The sequence below is a fragment of the Poromitra crassiceps genome, assembly GCF_964638095.1.
Source record: "Poromitra crassiceps genome assembly, chromosome: 3".
Classification (NCBI taxonomy): Eukaryota; Metazoa; Chordata; class Actinopteri; order Beryciformes; family Melamphaidae; genus Poromitra; species Poromitra crassiceps.
This window is the reverse complement of record NC_139625.1, coordinates 35,015,583-35,035,219: the sequence shown is the minus strand read 5'-3', so window position 1 is coordinate 35,035,219 and position 19,637 is coordinate 35,015,583. Positions and strand designations below refer to the sequence as shown.

At 43.7% G+C, this 19,637-nt stretch overlaps 1 protein-coding gene across 1 annotated transcript in view; it reads right to left on the bottom strand.

Moving 5' to 3' along the window:
* Positions 1-1,666: 1,666 nt before the first annotated feature.
* The window catches only part of kiz (kizuna centrosomal protein), a 40,849-nt gene continuing 22,878 nt past the window's right edge, over positions 1,667-19,637 (bottom strand). The window contains exons 10-15 of the mRNA XM_083633645.1: positions 16,419-16,641; positions 15,725-15,787; positions 14,323-14,415; positions 13,390-13,459; positions 2,625-2,671; positions 1,667-1,923 (exon numbers count right to left, since the gene is read on the bottom strand). Of these exons, the coding sequence (XP_083489771.1) occupies positions 1,820-1,923; positions 2,625-2,671; positions 13,390-13,459; positions 14,323-14,415; positions 15,725-15,787; positions 16,419-16,641 (600 nt within the window). The 3' untranslated portion in view covers positions 1,667-1,819. The remainder of the gene's footprint in view (positions 1,924-2,624; positions 2,672-13,389; positions 13,460-14,322; positions 14,416-15,724; positions 15,788-16,418; positions 16,642-19,637) is intronic.

The window sequence follows — 19,637 nt, the reverse complement described above, 5'->3', positions numbered from 1 at the left end:
TTAATGCGGTGCTTTGTCTGATGTCAAGCTGAAAAACAAAAGCTGGTAAAGTCACAGAGCCAATACTGTAATTATGACACTACTACAAGATAAAACCACTGACCTAAATAATATGGACAAACCCATCCACTCTTTTTTGTTCTCACGTTTTGCAGCAAAGTGTTGTCTGTCGCCATCTTGGGGTCCTTGCGCAGCTCACGTGAAATGGGCGTTTCCCAGAGCCACAGCTCCGCCTGCTATTGGTCCGTGATTGGCAAGCTGCGCGATCACTGGACAGGCGACCTGTCAATCACCCCCTTTTATATCGTCTATTTTACTCCAAATGGGTGAGTTATATAAGAAAAAATTCACTTTTTTTCATTCATTCATTCAGTTGTTGTGAAATGGTTAAATTAGCTATAGACCAAAACAGTGTTTCAGTCCAGGCTGTAAAAATGCTTAATCATTGTTACAAAGTGGGGCATTTTAGCATGGGGGTGAACGGGAACGACGGGACTTCTGAGTCCTGCCTCAAGTGACCATTCGAGGAACTAAGGCTTTGAGGATTACTTCCTCGTCTTCATGGGAAAACCTGAGAGCTGCCCGATAAAACCTTCCATCTGCTCACATGATAGTCTGACAATAATGTGACTTGAAAAAAAGACAAGAACGGATTGAATATCATCATTATCTCTCTGGTGTGGAATCAGAAAAGTTCTACTAAAAATATTATTGTGTTGTTACACATTAGCACGATATAACTGCACTTCCACCATGAGCTATCTGTCGCACACAAGTATCTGTTGACATGCTCCTTAACATAGATATTATGTTAGGGAGCCTTTTAGCAAACTCCAAATTATTCCGCCACAGTCCCTTTTCCATGGTGGGTCAGGGCTGGCTGAAGCCATTACTGGTAATGAGTGTGGAGTCCTACTTTAAAAGGTTCAGGCATGTAAAGTCACCTAAAGCTGACTAATGGAATCCTACTGACATTGAATGCCAGGGGCTTTTACCACATAACAGCATGGCACAGCTTTGGAAATGTATGCTACAGGCATAATGAAGTATAAATGTAAACTTTAGAATGTAGCCTCCCACACAGTAGCTTTCCCTTATTAATAGAGAATGTACAATGTGGTTAAAAAAAGAGGCTAAATTGCAATAGGCTCCATCATGTAGTTACATCAACAATGCCACTACCCTTGACTCCTTTAGCACTTTCACTCCATTTTATAGATGTCTTCTACTGTATGTCGTTTTCCTCTTTCTCCGCAGCTTTATGTCTGCATATCTGTAGCAGAAACATGAATTTTTTTAAACGCAGTTAAAAAACAACAACGTAGTGTAGTGTCCTGGGAGATGGGCCTCTTCAGCGGGTGCACAGGTCGCGCAGCAGCAGCCGGAGTGGCCATTGTGCTTTGTCGTTTCACAGGTGACTCACATCACTACACTCGAGGCTCGAGCATGCTGGAGGTAGAGCACTCGGAGATGCTTGCAGCATTCAAAATGCATGATTTCCAGTCTAGTGCAAACAAATCGCTTTCAAAGATCTGTTTAATCTATTTCGAGCTGTTATTATGAGCTGCAAGAGTTGTTCAGATAAAGAGACTGAAGCAGGGTTAACATCAGAGCGTTGGACAACTCTTCACATACTTTACCCAGTGTGAGAGCTATCAACTTTATTATTTGTTTTTACGATACAGTGTGCATATGATTTACAATGTAGAGCCAGCATTTACTAAAATAATGGTCAAGGGGTAAATTACCATGAGCCAAACTGTCTGAAACTTTGCTGTGATTGAATGCGCCATATTAAAGCAATCTCTCCCGGGTAATGTCAGTCATAGAAGTCATCAAAGTCGTCATTGTTTGTGTTGAAAGGTTGAGGACGCAAGGCTGCTTCAATCTCTGAGTCGCTGTCATCTGTTTCCCCCCAGAAAGCTATATTAAAGAGTACAGAAAAAAAGGGTTGTTATTTATATATATTTTTTTATCTATCTTAGTATCTACTTAATGTATGCTAAAATGCAAGAAGCACTTTGCAGACCTATTTCCTTACCATGCTTCATCTACATATTTGGTTATTGTTTATCCAGTCAGTGTGCCTTGACTCTTGTTACAAGTATTCCAAGGGTTAAAAGCACTGAAGCTAAACATTATGGTGGCCTTGATTGCACAATGAAAGCCTCAACAACGTACCTGTTAACGTAACGTCTGCTCTGTGTTAGATCAATGTGTCTCTTCGCCTGGCTGTACACCATTAGAACTGACAAAGGTCTTTCAGGGTGTTTCAGCATGATTCATAAGTAGATCTTAGATTCCTAAGGCTGTTGTTCATGGTTCATTTAGAAATATTAACGACAGAACCACAGCAGGTTCCCCAACTTAGATTATTTTAGTAATTTATTAGAGGATTAGATCGAGGATTTGGCTTCAAGGCCATTATTCATTTACACTTAACCTAAAAAAATTATGTACACAGGAATATAATCAAAAGGCTCATATTGAAGCTTAAATCTACAGTGATTTTGTAAATATTTCCACATTAACCTCATTATGGTAATATGTTCAATGTATGTAACCTTTTCTGACACATATTGTCTTTACGAGCAATTGAAACAAATAAGCTTCTCTGGACTCACCTTTTGACTGTACAGCGGAATGAGGCTTTGAGTTTGTCCTCTCTTTCCTAGAAAAACAAAGACAGTTAGGAGCATTATGTAAGTTATTACCGTAGATTGTCTTTGATAAAGAATAAATATTTCTAGCCACTTAACGCTAAAAGTTGGAACACGATTTTCATCTCAGGCATAAAACATTTTACTGTATCTCAAATAAAACATGAATATAATACACAAATAATTTAACACAGTGGTTCTCAAACTTGATTACGTCAAGGCCCCCTAAACTGACACAAATTAGACCGCGGACCCCCATTTGATAAGATTTTGTCCCAGGGCCCCCCATCTGATAAGATTTTTGCTTTCAGATGTTTTATTATAGAAAGTGTTTGAAACCCGGGCCATGACCAAAATAGTCATAAATTCTGTCATTGTGTTACTTATGGATGGAATTATAGTGAGAATAAATTATTCCCCTTTTTTGCTGCGTAGCCCCCTCCCCCCTCCCCCGGGAACCCCCTCAAGGACACCTGGGGGTCCTCGGACCCCACTTTGAGAACCAGTGATTTAACAGAACGTTGTAAAACATACAGTGGCTACTGCAAGCAGAGTAAATGCAGGTCAGTGAAATGGGGAGCTGAGACACCTGAGAGAACAGACAGATACTAGAACGACCGCAACGCGGACTAATGCCTCCGCCATTAGTTCATTCTTGAGTCCAAATCACCATTTGAGGCAAATTGGAAGAAATTCCGTCAAGGCGCTCCTGAGATGTTGCGTTACAGAGCTTGGAAATTGGGTGTGTGAGGTCACAGTGACCTTGAACTTTGACCACCAAAATGTAATCAGTTCATCCTTGAGTCCAAGTGGACGTTTGAGGCAAATTCAAAGAAATTCCATCAAGACATTCCTGAGATATCGCGTTAACAAGCTTGAAAATGGCCTTCGAGAGGTCACAGTGACCTTGACCTTTGACCTTTGATAACCAAAATGCAATCAGTTCATCCTTGCGTCCAAGTCGATGTTTGAGCCAAATCAGAAGAAATTCTATCAAGCCGTTTTTGAGATATTGCGTTAAAGAACTTGGGAATGGCGTTTGTGAGGTCACAGTGACCTTGAAGTTTGACCACCAAAATGTAATCAGTTCATCGTTGAGGCCAAGTTAATGTTTGAGGCAAATTTGATGAAATTCCGTCAAGGCATTCCTGAGATATCGCGTTAACAAGCTTGAAAATAGCGTTGGAGAGGTCACAGTGACCTTGACCTTTGATCACCAAAATGTAATCCGTTCATCCTTGTGCCCAAGTCGACGTTTGAGCCAAATTGGCAGAAATTCCATCAAGCCGTTCTTGAGATATCGCTTCAACGAACTTGGGAATGGCATTCGTGAGGTCACAGTGACCTTGACCTTTGACCACGAAAATCTAATCAGTTCATCCTTGAGTGCAAGTCGATGTTTGAGGCAAATTTGATGAAACTCCGTCAAGGCATTCCTGAGATATCGCGTTAACAAGCTTGAAAATGGCGTTCCGAGTGGTCACAGTGACCTTGACCTTTGACCACCAAAATCGAATCAGTTCATGCTTGAGTCCAAGGCGATGTTTGAGGCAAATTTGATGAAATTCCGTCAAGCCCTTCCTGAGATGTTGCGCTAACAAGCTTGAAAATGGCGTTCGAGAGGTCACAGTGACCTTGGCCTTTGACCTTTGACCACCAAAATCTAATCAGTTCATCCTTGAGTCCAAGTTTATGTTTGAGGCAAATTTGATGAAATTACGTCAAGGCATTCGTGAGATATCGCGTTAACAAGCTGGAAAATGGCGTTTGAGAGGTCACAGTGACCTTGACCTTTGATGACCAAAATCTAATCAGTTCATCCTTGCGTCCAAGTCGATGTTTGAGACAAATTTGATTAAATTCCGTCAAGGCATTCCTGAGATATCGCGTTAACAAGCTTGAAAATGGCATTCGAGAGGTCACAGTGACCTTGACCTTTGACCACCAAAATCTAATCAGATCATCCTTGAGTCTAAGTCGATGTTTGAAGCAAATTTGATGAAATTCCGTCAAGGTGTTCCTCAGATATCGCGTTAACGAACATCGTACGGACGGACATACGTACGGACGCACGTCCGTACGGACGGACAACCTGGATCCATAATGCCTCCGGCCTGGCTATCGCCGGCGGAGGCATAATAAAACCATAACAGAAAGGTGTACTACCAGACAAGCACAAATGCTACACATCTTATTATGACCGTCATAACCAAAATGTGTTTGTGGCAAGCGCATTGTGAGGACACCCGTTTCAGGGAGAGGGAGATTTGCTGGCTAAGCTCAGACAGAGCAGCGAAGGGAACTTCCTTGACTCCTGTTCTAATCGTGCTGAAGGACTTCCACAAGGCCCTCTTTATTCAGAAGTGGCCCACAGACAGGGTTGCCAGGTTCCCATAGCTTTGGTGATATCGCTATGTAAATGTGTGACCCCCAAAAAGGCTTTGATCTACCTCAATGCATATGCAATAAGGCCCCCCCCCCATTCCACTTTTAAAGGCCTCCTCTTTAATTTACATCATCACAGGGCCTATTCAAAGCAGGCCCACAATATCTCCTCATCATCTCCCAGGTTAGCATACACAATATCTCCTCATCATCTCCCAGGTTAGCATACATATCCATATGGTTTGTTTGGACTTTGTATATCGGAGCTGTGTTGACGCTTTTCATGAAATGGGGAGGGAGGGGGGACGCTGAGTTTTAAGCAGATGAGCTCCAGTATAAACAATCATGGGTTGTATCCTCCATCTGCATCAATTCAAACCCATGACCTATTTGATTGTCATCCTCTCAATCACCCTCATCTCTCTCTCTCTCTCTCTTTGCCAAGTCTTGGCACATCTGACTGTATATGGAGTATAAGGACCAAATTACCCTGGCTACGTTCCAATTGCTATCTCCCAAACTATATATTGCTGCTTTTGCACCACTCGAGAAAGAATGAAACGATGCAAGCCCCATTCTTAACTGTGAGCAGATTGCTTTGTGATATTGTGCCATATAGCCAGGATCATCATTACAGGGTAACCTTTAAATTCACAAGGCGATAGGACATCCTACAGGATGTATGGATGACCCTTGCATCTGTTCAGACAGTGTATTGAACTTCTAAGGACCTCTGGCACTTAGAAAGCTGCTAAATCAAAACCGAGGCAGTTTAAAAAGCAACGGCAGAAAAATGGAAATAAGGGGACGCGGAGGCAAGGACACAATCACAAATAAGCTGCTCGCAATTGAAAGAGCACTGCATAGGGTCCTGTCATAGAGCACTGCATAGGAGAGTGTTCTGTTGTGTTCTAAAGAGCACTGCATAGGAGAGTGTTGTGTTGTGTTGTGTTCTAAAGAGCACTGCATAGGAGAGTGTTGTGTTGTGTTCTAAAGAGCACTGGATAGGAGTGTGTTGTGTTGTGTTGTGTTCTAAAGAGCACTGGATAGGAGTGTGTTGTGTTGTGTTCTAAGGAGCACTGGATAGGAGTGTGTTGTGTTGTGTTGTGTTGTGTTCTAAAGAGCACTGGATAGGAGTGTGTTGTGTTGTGTTGTGTTCTAAAGAGCACTGGATAGGAGTGTGTTGTGTTGTGTTGTGTTGTGTTCTAAAGAGCACTGGATAGGAGTGTGTTGTGTTGTGTTGTGTTCTAAAGAGCACTGGATAGGAGTGTGTTGTGTTGTGTTGTGTTCTAAAGAGCACTGGATAGGAGTGTGTTGTGTTGTGTTCTAAAGAGCACTGGATAGGAGTGTGCTGTGTTGTGTTCTAAAGAGCACTGGATAGGAGTGTGTTGTGTTGTGTTCTAAAGAGCACTGGATAGGAGTGTGTTGTGTTGTGTTGTGTTCTAAAGAGCACTGGATAGGAGTGTGTTGTGTTGTGTTCTAAAGAGCACTGGATAGGAGTGTGCTGTGTTGTGTTCTAAAGAGCACTGGATAGGAGTGTGTTGTGTTGTGTTGTGTTCTAAAGAGCACTGGATAGGAGTGTGTTGTGTTGTGTTCTAAAGAGCACTGGATAGGAGTGTGCTGTGTTGTGTTCTAAAGAGCACTGGATAGGAGTGTGTTGTGTTGTGTTGTATTCTAAAGAGCACTGGATAGGAGTGTGTTGTGTTGTGTTCTAAAGAGCACTGGATAGGAGTGTGCTGTGTTGTGTTCTAAAGAGCACTGGATAGGAGTGTGTTGTGTTGTGTTCTAAAGAGCACTGGATAGGAGTGTGTTGTGTTGTGTTGTGTTCTAAAGAGCACTGGATAGGAGTGTGTTGTGTTGTGTTCTAAAGAGCACTGGATAGGAGTGTGTTGTGTTGTGTTGTGTTCTAAGGAGCACTGGATAGGAGTGTGTTGTGTTGTGTTCTAAAGAGCACTGGATAGGAGTGTGTTGTGTTGTGTTGTGTTCTAAGGAGCACTGGATAGGAGTGTGTTGTGTTGTGTTCTAAAGAGCACTGGATAGGAGTGTGTTGTGTTGTATTCTAAAGAGCACTGGATAGGAGTGTGCTGTGTTGTGTTCTAAAGAGCACTGGATAGGAGTGTGTTGTGTTGTGTTCTAAAGAGCACTGCATAGGGTCCTGTCATAGAGAACTGCATAGGAGAGTGTCTAAAGAGTGTTGCATAGGAGTGTTGTGTTCTGTTGAATTACATGAATTTGTTTGCCTTATAGCGTATGGTCTTTATGAGACATCACATTTCAAAGACAAGGCAATTCATCCTACCTTTAACAACTTGTGTTTGAGTATATACACATTATACATACACCTGATGCTAAATAGTGGGTAGTGGATATAATGTTTTGTTATTTTTCCGTCAGGGCTGTTTTGAGTCCAAACTTATAGTAGGCACTATTTTTGTTAACTTTTTGACCTGCAACACAAAAGTCTTCTCTTTGTATGCATGCTAAAGAAACATCTACAATTATGTATATGAATAATAGTTACACGGCTAATAGTACTAATTTGCAGATATATTAAAGTTATCTACTTCAATATATGTTTAATCTTTAGCATATGTTTTTTTTAATACAGTGATCCTTGGTAGCATGTTAAGCTAAGAAGTGACAAGAATAGAATAAGGCTTTGTCTCTCAATGCTACTGTGCAAGTCGTAGTATTGTGGAATGACAGCTGTGCGGGCAGGCTTGAGGTGAAGTAGCAAGGAGAAAGATATCTGCACATCTACACTAGAAGATAATGTATGTCTGCCTGCTATCTGCAGTCAGCTTTTTAAAATGAACAACATATCAAGTACAGAAGTGGTTGAAGCACAACTAAACCATGGGGACTACTGCGTCCATTCACAACTGTTAGGCAACATATCTCTAACAGGCCCTGCAAAAATACAGAAATAATCCATACGATTACGTCCTCTCCTCTGCCACAGTAATAGCTGTTGCAGGGAGTAAATTGGGCTTTTCTTTTCTCGAACTTCCCCCCGGGATGGGAATGGTCTATCAGCTGTTCCACTTCAGCTAGGGACAGGACTGATTTCAAGACAGGGCTATTACCATAGAGAGCCCAGTCTGGAACTGACCCCTCCGATCTAATATTCCGTTTCCATAAACATTTATGCCAGTTCATCTTCTGGTGAGTTTGCCTTAATTGAGGCAATGATCTGAATATGTAAGACTGGGCTGGCCACTGTTTTGCAGGCTCTGGTAGACAGAGGTGAATGGAATGTGTAAAATGATGCAAATTACAGCTATTGTAATGCCCCTTTTACAATGTCTCTCTCATTCGCTCTCTCTGGTCTTTGCAATTGTGTCATATTGTTGTTTATCTTATGTTTAAACAGTTGTCTGTAAAATTGTACACATTCTATACACATTACATAGTCAGAGCTTGACGGGAATACTAGTATTTTGTACTGATATTTTTTTCATTTTTTAGTGTCCCTGCTCCATTTCACATTATAGCGCCTTACTGTTATTACTTGAGGCAAAGCCCACACAATTTATATATATATATATATATATATATATATATATACAGTATATATATATAGTGTCTCAGCAATAATAATGGAAGAAACAGACAACAACTACTACACTCGTAAATTTGAATGTAGCCAACTGTGCTCTGTTAACTGTATTAACTGAAATCAATGAAGAAATGTTGAGTTGATACCAACATCAATTGCCTCTCATCCGCACCGTCAAATGAGAGCAGAACTCTATGCATAAAAACACCATACATGGCTGATCTTAAAGCTGGTTTTACTCTATGTCTCCGTCTATTTCATAAGAAAAAATATCCAATAGTACATACATTGCCAAAAACATGTTCAAACAACACTGTCCACGCAAACTGGAATTCTTAACAATTGCATGGAAGACTACCTTTCTATCCGATTTGAAAGGACCATGCATTTCACGTATCTTTAGTCAAATTTTAGAGGCTGAGAATTCTATCTGTGGAAATAATGCTTACACAGCATTAAATATTAGCTTGTGCAAACTGAAAGGCATAGAACTGCTTTTATTTACCCTGGCTTTTTTAAGCTCCTGACACCCACACACGAATGCTAATAGCACAATAGCACTCTTGCACAGCGGCGCTCAGCTAAAGGTAAAGGGAGACCCATCACCTCATCATTCCCATCAACTCCTACTCCCATCCCAGCTATGACCCCACAGAAACATTGTTTAGGCTCGGCATAGATGGTCCTGAATGGTACCAGGATGTAGCCCTCAGTGGGGGCTAACAGTGAGAGGCAACTGTGAGTGCACTGTGAGTGGGTACTCTCTAAAGTGTGAGTGCCCTCTGCTGGCAATGAGTGACTATTGCAGCTTAGAGAGGCATTTTGCCAATGATTTCAACACAGGCACTCTCCTCCAAACTGGTGGCACTCTAGTGTAGCCCGCCAGTGCAGAGGATGGCTGCAGGATGGATCATTCACCTAATGCCGCACTATTGACTAACATAAGCTACACTAGGATAGCCTAACATTTGCTGGCTCGTGAAAATCACACACACACATTGCATATATACATAAGACAAACAATACATTCTAAAAAAGTGTTTGTTGTTGTTGTGTTGTTGTTGTTTTTTTGTGTGTGTGGGGGGGGGGGGGGGGGCAAGTGGCATTCTTTTGTCGTTTTGCTTGTTTTCTTTTACCTTTTTTTTAACCTATTAAGCACAAAAGTTGAATTTGATAAGAAAATAAGACAAAAATATATTATAGGCCATTAAAGATCTCTCATGGTTTATTTTGATGTAGACAGCTGAGGTGAAAATGAGGTAGCTAGTGCAGGACATTGACCTCCTCTGGCTGGAGCATTGATTGGCTGGAGCCTCTAAATGCTGCCTTAAAAAAATACAAAATAAATAAATATTATATATATACAGTATATATATGTATGTGTATGTGTGTGTGTGTGTGTGTGTGTGTGTGTGTGTTTTATATATATATGTACAGGTATGTATATATATGTGTGTGTGTGTGTGTGTGTGTGTGTGTGTGTGTGTGATTAGATTGCCTGTTTACATGCATTTCCCTACACTCAATGCTGCATTTTGGACCAGTAACCCTCCCCCTTTCACAGCCTCTTTGTCTGTTACTGTCTCTCTGTCTCTCTGTCTCCCTCTACCTCCAGCTCTCTGTCTCTCTGTCTCCCTCTACCTCCAGCTCTCTGTCTCTCTGTCTCCCTCTACCTCCAGCTCTCTGTCTCTCTGTCTCCCTCTACCTCCAGCTCTCTGTCTCTCTGTCTCCCTCTACCTCCAGCTCTCTGTCTCCCTCTACCTCCAGCTCTCTGTCTCTCTGTCTCCCTCTACCTCCAGCTCTCTGTCTCCCTCTACCTCCAGCTCTCTGTCTCTCTGTCTCCCTCTACCTCCAGCTCTCTGTCTCTCTGTCTCCCTCTACCTCCAGCTCTCTGTCTCTCTGTCTCCCTCTACCTCCAGCTCTCTGTCTCCCTCTACCTCCAGCTCTCTGTCTCTGCATTGCCTTCCTTCCCTTCCTCCCGGCTCATGTCCCCCTCACCCCTCCTCCCAGTGGGCTGTCACAGATGCCACACACATCGCCTCGGCCTCCGAGAGAGAGAGGAGATAGAAGGAAGAGAGAGAGAGAGAGAGAGAGGAGATAGAAGAGAGAGAGAGAGAGAGAGAGAGAGAGAGAGAGAGGAGATATAAAAGAGAGCGAGAGAGAGAGAGAGAGAGAGAGAGAGAGAGAGAGAGAGAGAGAGAGGAGATATAAAAGAGAGCGAGAGAGAGGAGAGAGCGAGCTAGAGAGCTTCTGATTATGACACTTTGAGTGATTTGAGGGTGAATGCCTGAGCACATCCTGTTGTCCAAGGCAAAGCTGTAAAAACACTAATTGTTGAGTCAAGGTTTTTGTCAAGCAGGGACTAGGCACAACAATCATCATCGGCTGATGACTGGAGGGTTCTGTTTTGTTTATCTGTGCACATGTGTCCAAGCATTTTGTCAAGATCAAAAACAGAAGCAAAGTAAGGTGTAAGAAAAAGAAAAACTAAATAAAGAAGGAGAGGCATGTGAAATGCCTACAGTAGAAAGCAGCACAATGATTCTTTGCACGAGAGGAAGCAGTGGCATGCACTTGCGTACAAAAGCGAACAAGTGGTCTTTACATGGAGTGCAGCTGCTTATTAAGACTCACTCTTTCGTGCATTATTCTTTTCATCCCCACTCAACCACAAAGTGATGTTGCCTTGCCACTCACAAAGACGGCAAAAGATTTCTAATGGACAAATCCTTAATAAATGTTGCAGATCAGTCGCTTCCCCGCGAGTTATAATACAATAAACGGCACATTCTATGAAAGTATCTGACTGAAAAACACTGTGCGGCAGAGTGCAAGTAAGAGAGAATATGAAAGACCTCAATTCTCCCCAACGCCATAATAGTGAAATGAACACATATAAATGTGTTAAGAGTATCTCTTTGCATCTTGTATAGCCTGCATGTATTTAATCTGTAAAGCTTATTAAGGCACTAGTCATTGCTATGCAAAGTAGCAGCCAGTGCTTTTCAGCCGAGTGCAGTGTTTGGCCAATAGGACTGGCCCCGCCCCACGCCTCTCATTCTGCATTCATAACATGCAACATTTGCACAGTGTATCTCTCAAAGGCCCCTGAATAGAGCGCCTTAATACTCATGTAAACAACTGCAAACCAATTACTTAATGAATCAGGCCCACACATAATGAGGAGCCATACAAAGGGCTATAAATGCAGTTTTTGCACCAAAGCCTCTGCTTTAAACTACAATCCCTTGGCTGTAGTCTGGGCTTAACTGACAAATCATAATTATTGTCTAAGACAACAGAGAGGAAGGCATTTTTTTGTATTTTGAGTCCGGCTCCATCCTCCTTTTGATGTCACCCATCAGCTCACTGACAAAATAAAGCAAATAATTAACAAGTAGGATGGAGAGGGAAAAAATACAGGAAGAGACGATCAGTCAGAAACAGAGAGGAAGAGGGGTGAAGAGATGGAGAGAGGAAGAGGGGCGAAGAGATGGAGAGAGACAGAGAGAGAGACAGAAAAAGGAGAGAAGCAGGGTGAGAGCATGCTACAGTGTTATGGTTCCACTCAAGTGCAGGGCTTCCAGACCACTTGTGGAAGCAATAAAGCGCAAGAAGTGACTGTGGTAAGTAGAATGCTTAAATGTAAACGTCCAGGAGAAGCAGAAAGACAGACGGGGGAAGGGGGGGGGGGGGTCACTGTAAGTTCAAAGACAGGGTTGATGGTGACAAGTAACTCTTGGCACAGCTTCCTTCCTACCCCCAGTGAGCTTAGAGTGTCAGGCATGCATAACTACCCATTAGTCCTGTTTTACTCATGTACACAACTGGTGTTTCATCACTCGCGCTCGTGTCATTCTCTGCTTCTTCTATTTTTTTTTTGTTCTCTGGGTTTTGTTTTATCACATAAACTGTGGCCTTCCCATGCGCATTAATGACGGAGAGACGGGCACCATCTGAGAGGGTCCGGGCCCGAAATTGGCTCATGTTTATTAAAGAGGGCGGTCATTGGGGCTGCCTGGCGCTGGCAGACATCAGCAGCTATGAGGACCACAATAAAGCCAGCCCATTAGGCCCTTCCCTGGGCTAATAGACAGACTGGGAGAGCCTGCTGGCCAGCCCAGGGAGATCCAGACTTCAGGCCCTTGTGTCAGCATGGTGCCTGGTAATCACATGAAATCAGGGACCATTTCTCCTCATAACGTTTACCCAGCCATTACTGAAGCCCAAATGGGCTTGCGGTGAAGAGGTGCTCTGAGGAGCCGACGTGCAATTTCAGATTTGATGAAGTCGCGTTGATATTCAAATGGAAGCTCGATGGCGTTGGCCTCCGCCGAAGCTATTTATCGTTTGATGTTCTTTTCCAACCCACTTAGGGCTCTGATTTGAGCAGTCTAAATGTGTTTCAAGGGTGAAAAATAAAAGGACATTTGTCCTTGTCAACACTTGAGTCCCCCTTCTTTCAAAACAGTTGTCTCAGATTCTCTTCTTGACATTATCTGTGTGCACTCTGACAACAAGCCTCAAGACAGTGCCATTACAACTCCCATCCATCGTTGCTGTTAGACATTTTGCGTTGGGTTTCTAAAACCTGGTTGAACCCTGTAAATAGTGAGAGAGAGGGGCTTTGGGGGGCTTTTGTCTTTGTGAGTTAATGGGTATCGCCCCCTTGATCTTATGGAAATGAACAGCGAATTATGAGAGCGCCATGCAAATGTACATCAACCACTTTGGTGTCTGGTGGCCCATTTCCTGTGGCCCGTTGAATAATAACAATGTTCTTACCCAGGGTAAGGGTCTTGATGTGAGGAGTGCTTGGCCCTCCCCAGGTCCTCTTCACGGTCATCATTTATTCCTTAAAAAAGCAAACAGGGCCAGATAAAACCATTTGATTTGGGCAGCTAATCACAAGCTAACCTACAGTAACATGCACATTAATGTGGAAACCTATGGCGCAAGGCTGAGAGCACTGGCCTTTGACTGTTGTTCAGGGAATCTACACCAGGGGTATCCAACAGGTAGCTTGTGAGCTACCGGTAGCTCGTAGGCCATCAATATGTAGCTTGCCAAAAAAATAAAAATACTAATAACAATAAAAAAAAACATGCATAAAGTAAATCCCACTTATGTATACTGTAGCTAACTCTATCTACATTATTAAAGGTGCTGTAATGATTGTTGTTGTTGTTCAAATGAGTGTTAAATAGCTCTACTTTCCCACAGCCATCACTGATATAGAGTCAGTAACGTCGCTCTCCCAGTCCCTCCGCTCTGCAGTAAACAGAAAATTAATGTGTTGAATCCTCTCTCCTGATTGGATAAAAGTGTGATGGGATCCCAGAAAATGTATTTTCTGTATACTGCTAATCCTAAACCCTGTTATCAGTAATGGCTGTCGGAAAGTAGAGCTACTTGACTTCTTTTTTTTTATGTTATTTTTATTTGATTTTAATACCACTTACATCACCTTTAAATAAAGTTAAGATGTGCAAAATATGAGGCAAAAAAGTGGAAAAATAAAGAAAATAAGTACCTCGCAACTACTTTTATTTTTTGTAAGTAGCTCTTATCCGAAAACAGGTTGGGGACCCCACATGGGACATGTGGTCTTTGTATAGTGTCTTTATGGGATGTCAGAACATATGGCCAGTGTTGACCAATGGTTAGGCTCCAGTGGCTAGCTACAGGGCGGAGCAGTGGTGGGACCTCTTCTCTTACCTGACGGACCGTTCTCCTCGTCCTCCTCCTCTCCAGAACTCTGCAGCCTCTCCTGCATGGCAGACTGTTTAAGCAGCTGATATGCTTTTGTCTCTATTCAAGGACACACACACACGGACGCGCACAGGAACACGCAGAAAGAAACACGCACACAAGCACACACATGGACGCACGCACACGCACACGCACACACACACACACACACACACACACACACACACACACACGCTGTTAAATATTTGCTTAAAACCCAGGTTTCCAACTTTCAGAGGCTTCTCTGTTTGATGAGACAACACGCGTCAGTGGCTGAGGCTTTTGGTCTCAGTGCTGAACGGAGTGGCTGAAAACACTGTGGCTGAAAACACTGTGCGCCATCAGCTAAGCTGTTGATTCAAGCCTAGCGTATACATCGGCAGTTTCCATGAGACGGCAATCACACTCTGGCATTATCTGGCCGTACCCTACCAGGAAGGCAATGATTGATTTTCTGTTTTAAAAACACTCGTAATGACTTTCCCGACCACTAGAGTAGGTATCATATTTGATAGGAGCACACACGGACTGCGCTGATGGCAAAATCAACAGAGCAGATGTACATAATAAATGGCCAGTTGTCTCAAGATGCTGCTGCTGTTAAAAACAACACTGCACAGCAAATCAAAGCAGAGAGCAATTTCCTCGCTTTTACATGAAGTCGGAAAAAGCTCATGTTACACTAGGTCTGCAGACATGCATGTCTTTATCAGTTCCAAGGTCAAGGTATTTGATTGTGAAAGATAGATGTCTCTCACTATAGCAAAAGCCTTGCCTAGCAAAATCTTTAGTTATGTTTTATTATGGAACTCTACTGGCTTTTCCCCCTCTCTTTTGATTAGGCGTAGCCAAACTGCTCTCATTTTGCTAGCTGTGCACCTTGGGGATGCACACACATGAAAAGCCCAGTAGGAAATCTGATAGCCGAGTGTATTATAGCATTGCTTTTCATTTCACAGGTTCAGCGGAGGCATGGCCACACCGCGCAGCTTCCAGGATGCCCTCACATCTCCTCTTTTTCAAGTCCGGCCTTGCCAGAGCATTGTTTAGAAGATAATGAGAAGCCGTGACAGATCTCTTGCGCTTCGCACCTCGGCATCCTGACAATTAAAGCCGCATTATGCCGTGGCAGCGAATTATCAGTTTTGTCTCGGACTGGGCTGGAAAGGCGGCCGGGGTTTTCGCGGCGATAATTAGAGAGAACTGGCGCCGCTCTTCAGGTGGGACTTTGACCCTGGATTCACCTTGATCATCCTGCCTCAGCCATTGCGTAAAAGAGGCAATTATTCCCCGCAGTGGGAAGAAAACAAACCACAACATAAGGACACAGGACAGTGTGAATGCCGGGGCTCCGGCACTGCCTTTTTACCTCTAATAGGAATACTTTCCCCAGTTCTTTGGTCCTGGCTGTCCTCTTCACTACTTTGTATTTCTGTAAGAAAGGGAAGCCCATAGTGAGAAGCAGATGCAGGGAGGACGGGATAGAAAGAGGACTGGGGGTGGAGGAGGAGAAGGGGGGGCTTTCTTTAGCTCTATGAAGACTGGCTCTGTGAGGGATTCATAAGAAAGGTCTATGCTGAAATTGATTTCTTTCATAAAACGGGAAGTTTTATTTCTCTGCAGAGGTGGTTCTCAAAAAAAATGGCAGCAGTCTATTTCTTCCTATTCTCAGTCTCTCTCCATATTACATTGCAATGACAGACTTTTCTCAGTTTGGAACGTTGTGGAAACTGGTAGCAATCTACAGACTGATCTAAATGGTAACAAACCTAACGGCAACCACAACAACAAGATAATAGATCACGTCTCACTTGTACATGTAGCCTTATAGGGTTCTCATTATTATATAGGAACCTCACACATACTTGGTGAAGGGAGAGTTTTTTAATAAATACAAGCATTCTTTTGTAAGCAACTAACCAAAACCCAGCATTCAAATTCTAATTATTCAAGTTTAACAAGAATGTAATGTGCCAATTGTACTGTGCTAGTGCCTTTTGAGTTGCTTTGCGTAGTAAGCCAGCTAAATGTCCTATTTTGTAAGAAGAAGAATCTTCAGTGACCTTGAGTCTGTTGTTCCTGTGCTGCCCTGACAGGCTTCACACAGTCGCCGTCAACCCGGAGAGGAGGAAGGCCGCAGAAAGACGAGTCACTCTGCTCCTCCGCTGAGGGGCCCAACGAGTCACTCTGCTCCTCCGCTGAGGGGCCCGACGAGTCACTCTGCTCCTCCGCTGAGGGGCCCTCCTCACTGGACCGGGACACGAGTGTCCTCAGCAGCACTTTGGCCTGTGAGCAGCAACACAAATTAAAAACACACTCTAATTGCTCCCGTATGTGAAGGAAGCGTCAAATTGAACTCTCACCGATTAGGCAAGTCATTTACTTTGGCCACGGCTGCTAGCACAGAGGTGCAGCTGTAGCGCACGATGTTGAAAACGTCAAATTCTCTCCCGTTTAACTCAAAAAAGATGATTTCTCTCGCACACTTTAGCTCCCGCTCTCCCTCGCACACGCACTCTCAATCACACACACACGCACGCACGCACGCACGCACGCACACACACACACACACACACACACACACACACACACACACACACACACACACACACACACACACACACACACACACACACACACACACACACACTCCTCTCATCCATGAGATTAGAGAAGCACCTAAAGAATGCAATCACCCTGGCGTTAATGTGCAACACGTTCCAGATATCTCTGCTCTTGGCTGAGAGGACTGAGACAAACTGCTCTCTTCCTCCCTCTCCAGCTCATTTTTTATCTCCGGGGAGATGAGGAGGATACACAATTAAGAGGAGCCATTCGCTGAGATGAGGAGCAGGAAGATGCCACATGCCGATTTCCTTTCTCTCCTTTCTCCCTCCCTCCTATCAAACCCTGCCATCATCATCTCGCTTCTGTCATCAAAGACCGCCTCTCAGCCTCAGACGGCCATGTGCAACTTTTAATGAGGCGCTAATATGAAGGGGATGATCAGGAGGGTTTTGACAGCGACAAACTTTAAGCACATTGTGAGTTGTTATCAGCAGGTCACAGAGGAGATTGACAATGTGTACACGCTTTAATTTTTCGGAGAGTGGAGGAGACGTGAAAACACATGATGCCAATCTGAGCTGGCCACTTGCTATTTGATGCCATCGCACAATAAAAAACGGTCTATCTATCTTTGTTCTTTTTTAGATTGAGTCAAATGTACCATGGGGTTGAGGGCTCTCGCAGACCCACTGCATTTTAAATATCAATGAATGCAACTGTTAGCACTTGAATATTCAAAGGGCCTCTTTGAGTGTGTGCATGCGAGCTGCATGCTCTCATTTGTCAGAGTGGCCAGGCTGTGTGGCAAGACGTGAATGGCAATTTCTGTTTGCTCTTGTGTGTGGAGAGTAAGCTGTTGGAGAGAGAGAGAGAGAGAGAGAAAGAGAGTGTGTGTGACTTGAGAGAGAGAGAGAGAGTGTGTGTGACTTGTGTGTGTGTGTGTGTGTGTGCGTGTGTGTGTGTGTGTGTGTGTGTGTGTGAGAGAGAGAGAGAGAGAGAGAGAGATAGAGAGATTTTCACTCAGGCTTTTCCTGACGCACTTAAGGCTGAACTATACTTCGGCGGCAGCTAGTCCTGTATACTCTCTGCTCTTCTGTATACTCTCTGCTCTTCTGTATACTCTCTGCTCTTCTGTATACTCCAATGTCAGCTTGACGAGGGGTCGCAGGTCAGTCCCCAGCAAAATGTGTAATTTTTTTGTTTTGTTTTTGTTTTTAACCTTTATTTACCCATGCGAGCAAGTAAGAACAAATTCTCATATACAAAAGCAGCCTGACAAAAAGCAATGGCCTTTTGAGGGAAGGGGGGTGGGAGGCTAAAATAAAAACAAGGTTATATACTGTACATACAAGTTAAAATTACAGTAGCAGCAAGGAGCATGTTATATACAAGTCCAAATAAAAATAAAAATTAGTAAATGATTTCCCCATCACCTCCCCATCTATATTATGGTATACTTGCGCTGTTCGCGTCAGCTACGTCGAGTCACATTTTCGAAGAGCTGCACACAGGCTGCGCCGGCAGGCTCGCCGACCACAGCGCACCCCTCGGTGCATTTGGCGAGGGGTTTGACACGGAAGTATGTCAAGCCCTTTAGCCAGGATGATGAGGATGGCAGTACCTCTCTTCCTTTTGACAGTTGATATTTTGAAGAGGTTCTACAGTCTCCCTCTCTGCCTCTCACCTGCGTCAGGGACATCGCAGTGACATCTCCACACCACAAGATTCCTCCCAAGTAAATAAAACAAAACCCTGCAGGTATTTGTCATCATTCTATTATAATAGAATGGTATTGTTCCTGAATGAATTTGTAAGATGGCTATACTGTACATAGTTTGCAAAGTGGGATGCCATTGAAATGGGGATAAGGTGGACAGGGAATGAGTTACAGCGGGGCTCCGTGCTCTTAGCATTATCTTTGAGCCGTAAGTGGTGCTAAGTGTGAATATTCACCGTCATTTCCTTCCTGGTTTAATTGAGCATGATCTGCACAAGGTCAATGAGCGGACATTTCAAAGACTCCTGTGCATTGTGGAGAAGGTCTAAATGGCTCCTGCATTCATGTGGGCCCAAGCGGTGGCGATCCTTTTGGCTAATAACAAATTAAAGGCCAGTGTTTTTCAGGAGAATAAGCCACATGGGGTGAAAGAAGCCCAAGCTGAGGCTGTTATTTGCGATTAGCGTGTGGGTCAGGGTTTCCCTTTGGTCTAGATCAACGTGTGGGTCAACGTGTGGGTCAGGATTTCCCTTTGGTCTAGATCAACGTGTGAGTCAGGATTTCCCTTTGGTCTAGATCAACGTGTGGGTCAGGGTTTCCCTTTGGTCTAGGCCAACGTGTGGGTCAGGGTTTCCCTTTGGTCTAGATCAACGTGTGGGTCAGGGTTTCCCTTTGGTCTAGATCAACGTGTGGGTCAGGGTTTCCCTTTGGTCTAGGTCAACGTGTGGGTCAGGGTTTCCCTTTGGTCTAGATCAACGTGTGGGTCAGGGTTTCCCTTTGGTCTAGGTCAACGTGTGGGTCAGGGTTTCCCTTTGGTCTAGGTCAACGTGTGGGTCAGGGTTTCCCTTTGGTCTAGATCAACGTGTGGGTCAGGGTTTCCCTTTGGTCTAGGTCAACGTGTGGATCAGGGTTTCCCTTTGGTCTAGGTCAACGTGTGGAGCAATCTGATGAAGAGGCAGCCGGGGCTGGGTTTCAAACACCAGAGACAAAGAGGGCA